Source organism: Vombatus ursinus, unplaced genomic scaffold (assembly GCF_900497805.2).
Source record: "Vombatus ursinus unplaced genomic scaffold, bare-nosed wombat genome assembly UNPS02000749.1, whole genome shotgun sequence".
Classification (NCBI taxonomy): Eukaryota; Metazoa; Chordata; class Mammalia; order Diprotodontia; family Vombatidae; genus Vombatus; species Vombatus ursinus.
Window position 1 is genome coordinate 27,567,132 of NW_020940527.1, and position 15,643 is coordinate 27,582,774.

Here is a 15,643-nt window from a genome sequence, read left to right on the forward strand (position 1 = left end):
AATAAGGGTGGTAGAGGAAAAACTGGGAAGAGAAATGAGAGCAATGCAAGAAAATTATGAAGAGAATTAATAGCGTGGTAAAAGTGATATGAAAATACTTCAGAAAATAACTCCTTAAGAATCAGAATTGGCCAAATGGTAAAAAGAGGTACATAATTATAAAATAAACAAGAAAGAAGTTAAGGCGATGAATAAAATTTTATAAAAGTTAGATAGAATAGACCTCTGGAGAATACTGAATGGTAATAGAAAGGAATATACCTATTTTCATCTTGTATGATACCTTCACAAAAACTGACCATGTATTAGGGCATCAAAACATCACAAATGCAAAAAAGCAGAAAAATAAAATGCACCCTTTTCAGACCATAATACAATAAAAATCAAATTAAACAAGGGTCTTTGAAGCATATATCTTTTAACCTATTACTTGAAAATCAAATAATCTAATCCTAAAGAATGAATGGTCAAATAATAAATCACAAAAACAATAATTATATTAAAGATAATGACAACAATGAGACAACATACTAAAATTTGTGGGATGCAGTACTTAGGGGAAAAATTTATATTTCTAAATTCTTACACCAATAAATTGGGCATGCAACTAAAAAAAAAACCCAGAAAAACAACAAATTAAAAATCCCTAATTAAATACCAAATTAGAAATCCTAAAAATCAAAAGGGAGATTAATAAAATTAAAAGTTTAAGATCTATTACAGTGGAGGGGAAGATGGGAGGGTGGGCAATTAGCACTATTTGAACCTTACTCTCATCAGTATTGGCTCAAAGAGGGAATAATATACACAATCAGCTGAATATAGAAATTGATCTTACCTGACAGGGAAGTAGGAGGGGATGAGAAATAGTAAGGTATGGTGGAGACCGACAGAAGGGAGGGCAGATCAGGAGAGGTGGCAGACAGAAGCAAAACATTGGTGAGGAGGGAAAGGGTGAAAGGAGAGAGGATAAACAAGAGGAAGAATAGGATGGAGGGAAATACACAGCGAGTAATCATAACAGTGAATGTGAATGGGATGAATTACCCCATAAAATGGAAGCAAATAGCAGAGTAGATTAAAAACCAGAATCCTACAATATGTTTACAAGACACTGAAGTGCTCACGTGCATACACATACATACATACACACACACACACACACACACACACAGTAAAGGTAAGGGGCTGGAACAGTATCTAATATGCTTCAGCAGAAGTAAAAAAAAAAAAAAAAAGAGATAGTAATCCTGATCTCAGAAAAAGTAAAAGCAAAAATAGACCTAATTAAAAGAGATAAGGAAGGAAACTACATCTTGTTAAAAAGTACCATAGACAATGAAGCAATATCAGTACTAAACATATATGCACCAAGTGGCATAGCATCCAAACTCTTAAAGGAGAAGTGGGGGACCTCAACTGTCCCCTCTCAGAACCTAATAAATCCAAACAAAAATAAACAAGAAAGAAACTAAGGAGGGAAATAGAATGTTAGAAGAGTTAGATATAATAGACCTTTGGAGAAAACTGAATGGGAATAGAAAAAAATACATTTTTCTCAGCAGCACATGGCACCTACACAAAAACTGAATAGGGCATACAAACCCCAAAATCAAATGTAAAAAGGCAGAACTACTAAACGTATTCTTTTCGGATTATAATGCAATAAAATTACATTCAACAAAAGGCAGTGGAAATATAGATTAAAAATTAATTGGAACTGGGGCAGTTAGGTGGTGCAGTGGATAGAGCACTGGCCCTGGAGTCAGGAGAACCTGAGTTCAATCCGACCTCAGACAGTTGACATCTACTAGCTGTGTGACCCCATTGCCTAGCCCCCTCAAAATTAACTGGAACTAAATAATCTAATCCTAAAGAATAAGTGGGCCAAAGAACAAATCATAGAAATAATCAATAATTTCATTAAAGAGAATGACAACAACGAGACAAACATACTAAAATTTATGGGATGCAGTCAAAGAAGTCCTTAGGGGAAAATTCATTTCTCTAAATTCTTACATTAACAAAATGGAAAAAGAACAGATCAATGAATTGGGCACGCAACTAAAAATACTAGAAAAAGAACAAATTAAAAATCCTCAATTGAGCACCAAATTGGAAATCTTGAAAATCAAAGATGAGATTAATAAGATTTAAAGTAAAAAAATAACTATTGAGCTAATAAATAAATCTAGGAGCTGGTTTTATGAAAAAAAAAACAAACAATAAGATAGATAAGCTATTGGTTAATTTAATTAGAAAAAAAGAAATAAAACCAAAAATCCAGTATCAAAAATGAAAAGGATGAAACTGCTACCAATGAAGAAGAAATTAAAGTAATCATTAGGAAATGTTTTGCCCAATTATATACCAATAAATCTGACAATCTGAGTGAAACTGATGAATATTTATGAAAAATATATTACCTAGACTAACAGATCAGGACATAGATTGGCTAAATAACCCCATCTTAGAAAAAGAAATTAAGCTATTAATGAACTGTCTAGGAAAAAAGTTGCCAGCGTCAGATAGGTTCATGAGTGAATTCTACCAAACACTTAAAAAACAATTAATTCCAATATATAAACTATTTGGAAAAATAGGTGAAGAAGGAGTCCTACCAAACTCCATTCATGACACAATTATGGTGCAAATACCTAAACCAGGAAGAGCTAAAACAGAGAAAGAAAATTGTAGACCAATTTCCCTAATGAATATTGATTCAAAATTTTGAATAAAATACCAGCAAAGTGATTACAGCAATATATCATAAGGATTACACACTATGACCAAGTGAGATTTGTACCAGGAATCCAGAGTTGGTTCAACATTAGGAAAACTATCAACTTAATTGACCACAAACCAACAGAAATCATATGATTATATCAATAGATGTTGAAAAAGCTTTTGACAAAATACAGCACCCATTCCTATTAAAAATACTAGAGAACATAGGAATAAAGGGAGCATTCATTAAAATGATAAGCAGTATCTATCTAAAACCATCAGCAAGTATTATCTGTAATGGGGATAAATTAGAAGCCTTCCCAATAACATTAGAGATGAAGCAAAGATCCCCACTGTCACCACTATTACTCAATATAGTGCTAGAAATGTTACCTATAACAATAACAGAAGAAAAAGAAATTGAAAGAATTAGAATAGGCAATGAGGAAACAAAACTATCACTTTTGATATAATTTAAAGAACCCTAGAGCATTGACTAAAAATTACTTGAAATAATTTTAGCAAAGTTGTAGGATGTAAGATAAACCCACATAAATCATCAATATTTCTTTATATGACCAATAAAGTTCATCAACACGAGACAGAAAGAGAAATTCCATTTCAAATAACTATAAGCAATATAAAATACTTGGAAGTCTACCTGCCAAGACAAACTCAGGAACTATAAGAACACAATTACAAAACACTTTTCACACAAATAAAGTCAGATCTAAACAACTGAAAAAATATCAGTTGCTCATGGGTAGGCTGAACCAATATAATAAAAATGACAATTCTGCCTAAACTAATTTACTTATTCAGTGCCATAACAATCAAACTACCAAAAAGTTATTTTATAGAGCTGGAAAAAAATTACAACAAAATTCATGTGGAAGAACAAAAGGTCAAGAATATTAAGGAAAGTAATGAAAAAAAATACAAAGGAAGGCAACCCAGCAATACCAGATCTCAAATTATATTATAAAGCAGTAATCATCAAAACTATCTGGTACTGAGAGTGCTGGATCAGCGGAACAGATTAGGTACATAAGACATAGTAGTCAATGACCATAGTAACCTAGTGTTTGATAAACCCAAAGACTCCAGCTTTTGGGATAAGAACTCACTATTTGACAAAAACTTCTCGGAAAACTGGAAAACAACAGGATACAAACTAGGTATAGACCAACATCTCAGACCTTATACCAAGATAAAGTCAAAAAGGGTGCATGATTTAGACATAAAGGGTGACACTATAAGCAAATTAGAAGAGCAGGGAATAGTCTACCTGTCAGATATATAGGGAGGGGAAGAATTCATGACCAAACAAGAAATAGAGAGCATTACAAAATATAAAATAGATAATTTTGATTATGTTAAATTAAAGAGCTTTTGTACAAACAAAACCAAGGCAATCAAGATTAGAAGGAAAGCAGAAAGTTGGGAAACAATTTTTACAGCAAGTGTCTCTGATAATGATCTTATTTCTCAAATAAATAGAGAACTGAGTCAAATTTATAAGAATACAAGTCATTCCCCAATTGATAAATGGTCAAAGGATATGAACAAGCAGTTTTCAGATGAAGAAATTAAAGCTATCTATAGGCATATGAAGAAGTGCTCTAAATCACTTTTGATTAGAGAAATGCAAATTAAAACATCTCTGAGGTGCCACCACCTCACATCTGTCAGATTAATATGCCAAAAAAGGAAAATGATAAATGTTGGAGAGGATGTGGGAAAATGGGGACAGTGATGCACTGCTGATGGAGCTGTGAACTAATCCAACCATTCTGGAGAGCAATTTGGAAAAATGCCCAAAGGGCAACCAAACTGTGCATATCCCTTGATCAACCAATACCACTACTAGGTCGGTATCCCAAAGAGATCATAAAAAAGGGACAAGGACATACATGTGCAAAAATATTTATAGCAGCTATTTTCATGGTGGCAAAATATTGGAAATTGAGGGGATGCCCATCAATTGAGGAATGGCTGAACAAGCTGTGGTAAATGAATGTAATTGAATACTATTGTGCAATAAGAAATTATGAACAGGTAGCTTTCAGAAAATCCTGAAAACACTTGTATGAACTGATGCAAAATGAAATGAGCAGAACCGGGAAAACATTGTACATGGTATCAGCAACATTGTGTGATGATCAACTATGAATGACTCAACTCTTCTCAGCAACACAATGACAAGTACAAAGGACTTATGAAGGAAAATGCTATCCATATCCAGATAAAGAACTGATGGACTCTGAATACAGATCGGAGCATATTTTTTTACTTAACTTTATTCTTTCTCATGTTTTTTTCCTTTTGATCTGTTTCATATTTCACAACTATGACTAATACGGAAATTTTTTTTTACATCATAGAACATGTATAAACTATATCAAACTGCCTACCATTTTCAGAAGAGGGGAGGGGAGGTTGGGAGGGAGAAAAATTTGGAACTCAAAAGCTTGTAAAAATGAATGCTAAAATTTTTCTTAACTGGAGAAAAACAAAATACTATTAAACTTAAAAAGATTGTTGCAAAATAACATTGTTTAGGGCAATGTTATACAGGAGAGAAAATATGGAGTAAAGGATACAGAGCTGCCTCTGGGCCAAAAAGGTTGGGGTTCAAGACCTGCTTCTGACACCCTTGGGCAGGTCACTTAACATCTCAGTTTTGTTTCCTAAGAATATAAGTTTCAGAGAAGTTGCTCACCTGCATTGATATAGGGAATTCCTCACAGGGAGCTACTACATATTAATACTATGATTACATCTTGATGTAATCACAAGTCTATTAAAAAAAATGTAATGCAGAGTATACCCGTCCATAAACTTTGAAGAGCATTCCATTCTGTGTGGTAGTAAATCATAAATCTTTGTCTTAGCTAGGGCTAACTCCTAGAGGAACTGTGTCCTAACTGAAGCCACAGCAGATGTCTAATCATGTGTCTTCCTTAGGAACAACCCTAAGCAAATCAGAGTTGCAGTCATCATAGCAATTACCTTTCAGCAGATTCTGGTCAGCATTTTCATCCACTACAATACGTTCTGTCTCTTCAGACATCTGTGAAGGATATATTTAATTTTTAAAATTGAGTATTCTTTTGGAACAAAAGATCATCATGGAGGTTTTTTGGGGAACAATTGTTTTTATAAAAATTATAAAAAGAATTTTTTTAAAAAAAATTACATCTTATTCCTAAATGGCCTTTATATCTATCTAAAGTTAAAAAAATACATACATACATTATATGCGTGTGTGTGTGTGTACATATATATATATACACATATATATCACTATTCATTCTGTTACACATCTTAAAATAGTTTGGGTTTTTTTAGCCATCTTCATGCTATATATACTTGCACTTTTTTCAGTCTTTTATCACTAGAAATAAGTCTATCATCAGTCAAGGTTTCTACAGTTTCCAAAATACATGACTACCTCACCTGGAAATCAGCTGTCCAGGAACTTCCATTATTTAACTACACAATTAAAAGCCAGGAGTAAGCAAGCATGGGGGAGGGGGACCCAGACTCCGAGCAACCAAGAGATGCCATGTGACGTTTTGTGCACTGGGCTCACAAAAGCATTCCGTAAGCCCTCATTTCAGGCCTAGTTACTCTTCTCACAGATGTGATTCTATAAAACCTGGTTACTGGAGCTATCAGCCTAATACTGGCAGCAAAGTGTTGTGGGAAGAGTCTGCTAGAAGCAACCCTGAAGACAACTGTAATCATCCCAGCTGGCAGGCTAAGTGAGAGGGAAAAAGCACAAGAAGCAGATACAAGCAATCAAAAAACCAGGGTAAGAGAGGGCCATTTAGTGCCAACTGGCCAACCTCAACGGCTCACTCCATTACAGCACAGTAACAGACATTCCAAACATCAGGTCTCAAGAAAGGCTTCCCCATGGACTGTCCCTCCCCAGAGCCATTCTGTGACATCTCATCAAGGTGCAGAGGAATTCTGGTGAGCTTTACTATGCGTTTTGGTATGTTTGGCCAAGTTAGAAAAGCCCCGAGTTAGATCCTTGGGAGAAATGGTATCTTCTGTCTAAAGATCAGCTGAGATATACATGGAAAGGCTCGTCACCAGAAGGCTGCCCACTAATTAATAAACTGTCTTAGTCATAACAATTTTTAAGACAAACCAAAAAAATCATAAAAGCCCTCAGTTCTATATGACATCACCTACTCCTTACACTCCATAGTGTAACGATTATGGGTGGCAGAATAAACAATAATTTAACAGTTGCTACTCTAAATATGAGAATTGTACAAGAAATGAGTCGACATATTACTAGAAGGATTGAACCACATTAATACTGGCACACTTACTATTGAAAAGCGTGGCTCAGTGTCCCCCAAATTTCAGGCTCATATATCCTGGATATGATCTCAGAGAATGACTGTTAAAAGATCAGTTTTTCTTTACCTTTTTATGATCTCACTCAGAATTTACTCTGGGAAATCTCCAAATATAGCTTAGATCTAGGCAACACAGTTCCAGGCTTTAACATAAACAAGACAAGATAAGCAATGAATATTATATGGGCGACAACTTTTACTTCACACCACAGAAAATGCAGATGGTGCTCAGTACTCCACAGGAGCCTATAAATATTCACAGTAGCTCATGAATAATTCTTTCTTACGGGTTTTACTTTTCCACCAGGTCCTAAATTCCTTCTAATTCAGTCTGTCCCACAAGAGCTATTAATGGTTATTTGGGACAGAAGCACATGGGAACTTCTTTCTGGTACAGTTCAGACACCAGAGAATGGACTTTCCCAGCTCAAGTGGTGACAGTTGTAAAGACACTTGTGGAGTATCCTAGAGAGGCATATGAGAGTTGCACATGCTCAATCATATAGCAAGCTGAGAGAATAATAACAATGATAATCATAGCTTACACTTATATGGTAGTGCTTTAAGGTTTGAGAAGCACTTTACATATGCTAACTCATTTGACCCAAGTCCATGGATAATATTCCTGAACCCCAGCTTCTTGTACAGAAGAGAGAGGATTTGGATTTCCTAGGCAGCATGATCCTAGAATCCAGTCTTCTAGACAGAGAAGGGAGACTCTTAGGCAACATATCTAAGTGACTGCTTCAAGAGCAAGCACAAGTTCAAGAATTCAGAGGGAAGCTCATGACCATGATGACTTACAATAAGCATAAAAAGATCATTGTGAAAATAGCTTTAAACACCAATTTTTGTTACATAAAATGTAGTGAAATTTTACAAAGAATTTGACAAGATCCTCAAAAATTAGATCAACATATAGCTTAATACACAGTGGCTTCAATAAAAGTGGGTACAGTAGGTCAGCGAAAAAATATATTGCAAAATAAGGTTTGGGACCAAGAAATGAAAGTAGCCAAAGGCTGATAAGAAAACAAAAACAAAAACTCAGGAGCTTCATACCAAATATCAAAAATTTTAAGAAAAGAATTAGGGAAAATGTTAGAGTAGGAGGAAGCAATATGAGCACAGCTCTCTTCCACAATTATTCTAACAAAACTCAGAGAAGAGCACTAAATCAAGTAGTGATCAGAAGTATAAGGAGAAACCACATTGAGTTGTTTTTCCAGTGCAAGAACATGAATTCGGATTACAGGTAAATGTCCAGGGCAGGAAGGGTTTGGGGAAGGAGGAGTGGGGAGAAGCAGAAACTGTTACTCAAATCCCAGAGATGGATCACAGATTCAACTGATGGGTTCAGTCTAGAGTGAGGAGATGGACAGTTCTATATTCTGACCAAGGAGCAGGATCACATATTCAACCCTCAGGCTCAGACCATTGGTGGGCTGAGGGCTCTGTTGCTTTGATCTCTGACTTTGCCCAGGAATAAGGCACTAGGGCAGGGGCTGCAGACAAGGGGTTGGCCTATGGATCTGTCCATTTGAACCTGCAGAACCTTCCTGCAGTGCTGACAGGTGCTGGAGCCAGCAACTATCTATTGGAATTCCACAAAAGGACAAGACTGCAATAAGATTGCCTAGATGCAAACTGGAATCCAGAGCCTATAAAGCACTAGATCAGAACTGAGGGCCAGCTGAACATTTGCAGCTCCCTGGCCTGAGCCGTCCCTGAGATCCCTAAGAACCCACACACAGTACCCTGAGAACCCATTAGTATGACCTCAGATAATAGAGACCAAGACTATATAAGGTCTCAGCATTCCCTCCAGAAAAGCTCACAGCCTGGACTTAACACCAATTTGCCAATACCAGGATTCTTGTCATTATCCTTCATCTACCTGTGTCTGTTTGGATGGAAGGGCAACCTGGGGTTCTATGAGTAGTTCACAATGCATGGCCTACTCACTTTTCTTATTCCACCTTTATTTAGGCAGACAACACAACATATTGCTATAATAGAAAAAAATTTGCCTCACGTGCTTTCCCATTTTACTGTTTTATGTTCTATACGCTGACCACAGTTGAACTCAATGCACAAACACATCTGTGTTAGAAATAAAAAAGGGTCTATTTGTCCTATTTTATCTTGAACAAAAAGCAATCAATGGTTTTCTTAAGATGCACCAATATCATGGTCTATCTCCTCCTTGGGTTCCCATAGATTTTGTTGCCTTTCAAGAGATGGGACCCTATCCCCCAGATATGAATAACTTTATCTTTCTAATTTGTTCAGTCTCAACAGAAATTATACTACAAAATTTCACCCTCTCCTCCTAGAACTATGCACCCTGATATGAGTGATAAATGTATAACTGAGATTCCTCCTCTCACCCTACTTCTGATCTCACTAAAGCTCAACTTTTCTACATCTATGACATAGACACCCTGGATTTATGGACTGTACAGAGCGCCAATCACTGTTTTGAAACTCTACTCAAATTCCCCAGTTGCACAGATGTGAGCAATAAACTTCAAGCTTCCTACCTCCTCTTTGCCTCCTGGCTTCCTTCAGGTCCTAGCTAAAATCTCATCTTCTGCAAGAAGTCCTTCCTGATCCCTCTTAATGCTAGTACTTTCCCTCTAAAATTAGCTCCACTTTATCCTATCTACATCGTATCTGTACATAGTGGTTTGTGTGCTGTCTCCCCCATTAGACTGGAAGTTCTTTGAGAGCAGGGGCTGGGTTTTTTTTTGTTTGTTGTTGTTATTTTTGCCTTTCTTTGTATCCTTAGCATTTATCCCAGTAACTGGCATAAAGCAGGTGCTTAATAAATCCTTGTTGACTTGACTTAACTGCTATACAAAGTGTTGGTTTTGTTTGTACCATGACATTACTCACTTCTACATTCATTATCTATGTCCGATAATATGAGATTAATGATTTGTGTAAACTGAACCCAAAACATCAACTTTGTGAGCAGCCTGAATCAACTATTGTTCTAATTGACAAGACAAATATTGATAGATAAAATACCTTTTTTTAAATATCTTCTCTTCTCTTAGATATTTTTTTCATAATAAATCTTGAGGTTCCATTTTCTGCATATTTAAGAAAATACATTAATATGAACAGATTGTGCAATATAGGAAATCCACTTATTGAGCTAGATTGATTTCTGCAAGAATATCAATTATTATGTGCCATTTAAAAATTTTAATACAATTATGTACTATTGTTAAAATCTTGAAAAATCATAAACTTAAGGGAGCATATGAGCAGAGGTGATCAAATGTGTAAATGGGCCTGATGCAAATGACAGTCAAACTCAGTCCTAACTCAGGAGAAATAGTCAGCTCAACCATTTTTAGAGGCTTATGGCACAGACTTGGAATTTTTGACCATATTTGATAACCCAAACCTTATGTGACATTTTAACTCCATAATACACAAATCAATTCAGCCTTAATTTATTAAGTATCAACTGTGTACAAAACACATAGACAGGATGGTAAACAGGACTATAAAATATGGACTATCAACTACATTCATTCTTTAGACTCTTCAGGATGGGAAAACAAAATTTATAATGCAGATTTTACCATCCTGTAAAAAATTAGCATCCTGTGTTTTTAACAAGTCTGACCCTGCAAGTTAAAGTCTGTTTTTTCATCAAGCAAGGATATTACTCATTTCTCAAAGGTCAAGGAAGTGGCGGATTAACTATTTTTGTATCAACAGACTTAGAAGTCAATATCCTAACCGTAAAAATTATTTCTCAGCCATTTTTCCAGCCCATTTTGAGCTTTGGTAAACACTAAATAATATTATTTGTAGAAAAATTGCTTTCTGCCTAACACTTATAAATTTCATTTCCTGACATCCATTTTGTGTTACATGGAGATTTTGATAACAGAATAGGAATTGGGATGCTAATATCAATCGAACCACTCCCATTAAAAAAGCTGAGAGAGTTCTTGGGCTGTCTCATAAACAAAAGGACTATATCGCAATTTCTTCTTCATTTATGCTTGATACAAATTATTTTTAAATCCAGAACAAGATTAAAAGCAATCACTTTTCTTTGACCCTTCATATGAAATTCGATGGCTGAAGCCCAACCTGAAAGAAAACCTGACGGTCTACTCGTTTTTATCTATCACTAAGCAATACAATATTTGTATTTTAAGCATTTCTAACAAGAAGCTTTGACAATCAACAAAGATCTTTTTGAATCTTCCTATATTATCACCTAGCATCTTGAATCAATGTTAGTTCATGATCAGTATCTAAGTTTAACTATAGTTCTTTTTAAAAAGTGTGTTGATGGAGAATAGAGGCAAGCTGCGGGACGGGGGAGGGGGGACAGGGGAGGAAGAAAGCAACTTCTCTTCAGATATCTAACAACTGGGAGGGATCACCTTCTGGGTGTCTGTTGTCTCAATGTTATAAGACACTTCTAAGGAAAAAAGAAATTTGCCACAGAATGACAAGGATATTTACTACTAGTAGTAGTTATAACTCATATTCACATAGCACCATAACATTTGCAAAGTACCTTCATCGCAACCATCCTGTGACATAATTACTGCTGAGGAAAGAAAAGCACAAAGAGGATGTGCAATTTATCCACACTACCAGTAAGCACTGGCATCCAAACTGGAATTCAGGTTCTCTGACAAAGAATCTTGTCTAATGGAGGATGTCTGCAAAGGGCTGATATAATTTGGGGGAATCTGGGGAAAGGGGATGGGTCATGTCTTCAAGCTCTAGTTAACATTTTCTAGTAGATAAAATAAATCTACCTCAATGAACATCTTTATTATAAGTTAACCACCTGACAATATACAAAGGGAAGATGTTCTCCCCAGAGACATACAAATTCTGATTTGGCATTCATCAATTTTATCAATACATCTCTTCACACAAGTTAGTGTATAGGAGTTTGTTTTTCTTCTGGTAGAGAGAGAATATTGTCTTTCCCACATTAAAAAAAATCTAATAGGATCTAGGTAATTTCACCTAGCAAGCCTCTAAATTTCATAGCAAACAACTATACTGAAGAAATTAGAAGACTCATAAATCAGAAGCTCTTTGTAGTTATTCTGAAAAGCAAATATTTAAGATCAATTTTGGAAAATGTATGCTGCTTCCTGAGTGATACAGACATGTCTGTACTGTAACTTAAGAGTCTCTTATTATAAATGATAATTTGAAAGGCAAGTAGGCAATGCTGTGGATAAAGTGACAGGCCTGGAGTTAGAAATACCAGAATTTAAATCCAGCCTCAGACACTTACTAGCTATGTGACTTGGGCAAGTCATTTAGCCTCAGTTTGTTTCCTCAACTATAAAATAGAGATAATAAGAGCACCTGCTTCCCAGAGTTGTTGTGAGGATCAAATGAGATATTTGTAAAGTGCCTGGCATCTAGTAGGTGCTACATAAAATGTGAGCTATTATAATTATGTTGGAATAAAGATTATTTTAGATGTAGCAGTTAATTAACAGGATGATATTCTGGTCTGATTATCTGATTCATCTATAATGTCAGCACTGAAATGATGCCTTCACATTTTTGGAAACTCAGTGCCGTTTTATTCTGTTCTTTATTTTGTAGCTTCTTCTGATCATCACATTGTGCTCAATCTGAGTGTCAGATGTTTACAATAGCATTTGGTCAAAATCACTGTTCTCCAAATGAGTATATTAGGTTAGATCTCTGCTTTATCAAGCAAGAGATTCTGCGGTTTTGCAAATATAGATACCCTACAGCAACAGTTCTTAAGTTGAGGTCTTTGAACTTACTTTTAAAATATTTTGATAACAATATTTCAATATAATCACTTTCCTTTGTCATGTTACTATTTATGTGCATTTAAAAATATTATTCTCACAAGTGGTACACAGGCTTAACCAGACTTCCAAAGGATAAATGGTACAAAAAAGGCTAAGAATCCTTGCCTAGGGTCATATCTTTAGCCAACGCCATTATATATTTGTAAAAGGAGTGGTGTGGTTGCTGCAGTACTGGTCCTGGAGGAGAAAAATCTTGGTTAAAATTCTCCCCTCAGATTCTTATTAGTGGTACTCCGAACAAATCACTTGTCTCAGTCTGTTTCCTTACCTATAAATTGAAGGTAATAATGGCTGCTACCTCACAGATGAGTATAAGCATCAAACGAGATAATATGGAAAAAGTGTTTTGCAAACTTTGGAGTTATTCATAAATGTCAGCTAGTATTATTGTTATTATTATATTTGCGAGAGTCCCCTGAGGTGAAATTTTAGTAAGGAATATAGAAACAGGTTTTTCCTGAGTATACCTTAATCTGTTCTCAAACTTTCTAATTCAATTAAATTATAAGAGAAATAGTTTTTAGCATGTTTTATCCCTTGGATGCTAAAGTGAGCAGGTAAATTCCAGTCTGGTGATTGGATAGTTGTCAAGAACTATTTTAAAAAACTGCCCAAATAGCTAACATTCAGTAAATATTGAACAAATACTTGCTGGTTGATTGAAAAGTGCATTATTTTTCAGAATTGATGATTTTCTATTTGCAAAAGGATTTTGTGGTCAAAACCAGAATTAAATGTACTATGAATCACGTGAGAGCATTAAGTCCAGATTTTGGTTCATTCCTACTCAAAATATTACATTGATTTTGAAATTAATTTTAAAACATTACTTTCCTTAACTGTGTCAGCTGACATCTCCATTTTCTGATAATGATCCATTAATTCTTGAACATCACACAAAAAAACAATAAGATCACAGGTTAATATTTAAAATGACAAGTTGACTCAGTTGATAGTGTAGGCTTCTTTATCAAAATAATAAACTAATTTCAAATTCATATTAGTGATTTAATATTCCAAGTACTAAAACATGAAACTGTATATGTGTGTGTGTGTGTGTGTGTGTGTGTGTGTGTGTGTGTGTGTGCATAATTTTGATCAATAGTGGCAGAAAGGGCCAGGAGGGGACAATTAATGATCTCTCTCCCTGAGTTGTAGATACTTGATCTCTTACAACAGGAAAAGTTGAAATGAATTATTACTATATTATTATGGTTTGACTTATTACCTTCTAAACCCACATTTGCATTATCTAATTATGAGTTATGAAAATATCCCAAAGCCCCAAATTCTAGATCTTTAATTTAAAATCACTTGAAACAAAATGCTAAAGTTCTATTTATCCAACAACTCAACTGCCCCCCCAAAACCTGTAACTAAATAGCAGATTCTATGTATAGAAGTTTTCAAGCTGTTTAAGAATTCTCTAAAGAGGCTATTTTGTTTTAATAAGTGCTGCAAACCAAAATTACAGTAGAACTCTGCTTAAAATTAATTATTTGTAAAGTGCTTTGCAAACTATAAAGCACTATAAAAATGCTATTACATACAGGCATTATTCCCCAATCCACAGAAGATGAAACTGTGATGACTCTCTAGACATGGCTCTAGATAAGGCCAGATAAATCCCTTGGGGTATGGGCCCTTTTAAAATTCTTTTGTATTGATACAGCATGTAGAATAGGATGGTCCTACATAGAGTCCACATGGAATGGATTCCCTATCAACACAGGGATTCTCCAAAGGCCCCTATTTAATTGGATTAAAACAAGAACACTACAAATCCTTTCCGCGGAAGCTTATATATTCTCAGCTTGTTTCTCAGTTGACAAATCGAGTTAGTTCTTTAATATAGAGAACTGTTTAGCAGGGATGTGTTATCTGTATCTCTTATAGGCTCTCTAGAGCTTGAACCTTAGATACCATCTAGTCCAAACCCTTCATTTTATCAGGGTGAAGAAGTGACCCAAGGACACACAAGTACGATCAAGGATCGTAGGATTTATAGTAACACCTGGGTTCGAATCCCTCCTCCTCTGATGTTGATTATTTGTCACACCATGTGACCTGATGCTTACTTCGCAAGTAATTTAACCTCTCTGACCTTCAGTTTCTTCATCTATAACACGATGGGGTTAGATTAGACTTCCCGGAAGATCCCTTTGAGCTCTAAGATCTACGGTCCTAACATGTAGTGCATCTAAGAGACTTCAGTTGATCATCCATTCAACCTCATCAACTTACAGGTGGGTAAGGTGACAAAAAGAAAGAAGTTGCCAAAGGTGACCCAGGCAGTGTCAAAGATCTTAGGACTTAATGTAGGAAAAGATTTTAGCAGTTATCTGGTCCTACCCCCTCGTTATCAAGGAATAAACGGAGGCAAGAGTTTGAGCCCAGATCCTTTTGACTCTTGACAAGAGCCTGCATGGCATAATGGGGCAGTACTGGCCATGGACACTGACTAGTTGGGGACCGCGGGGCTGGGTTACTCTGGGCGCTCAGTTTCCCTGTCTGTAAGATGAGCGGTTTGGCGTCCAAGGTGCCCTCCAGCTCTATAATTCCAAACCCAGTCCCGTGGCCATACCCGATGTCGGGCAGAGGCAGCACCACACACAGTGGCATATGAAATGTGCTTAAAATAAAACCTTCCTCCTAAAACGGCGCGCCAATCCAATCCGACAC

General features: G+C 35.8%; 1 protein-coding gene across 1 annotated transcript in view; it reads right to left on the reverse strand.

The window, feature by feature from the left end:
• The window catches only part of CC2D2B (coiled-coil and C2 domain containing 2B), a 128,010-nt gene extending 112,622 nt beyond the window's left edge, over positions 1-15,388 (reverse strand). The window contains 1 exon segment of the mRNA XM_027858110.1: positions 15,314-15,388. Within this exon segment, the coding sequence (XP_027713911.1) occupies positions 15,314-15,388 (75 nt within the window).
• Between the last annotated feature and the right edge of the window lie 255 nt (positions 15,389-15,643).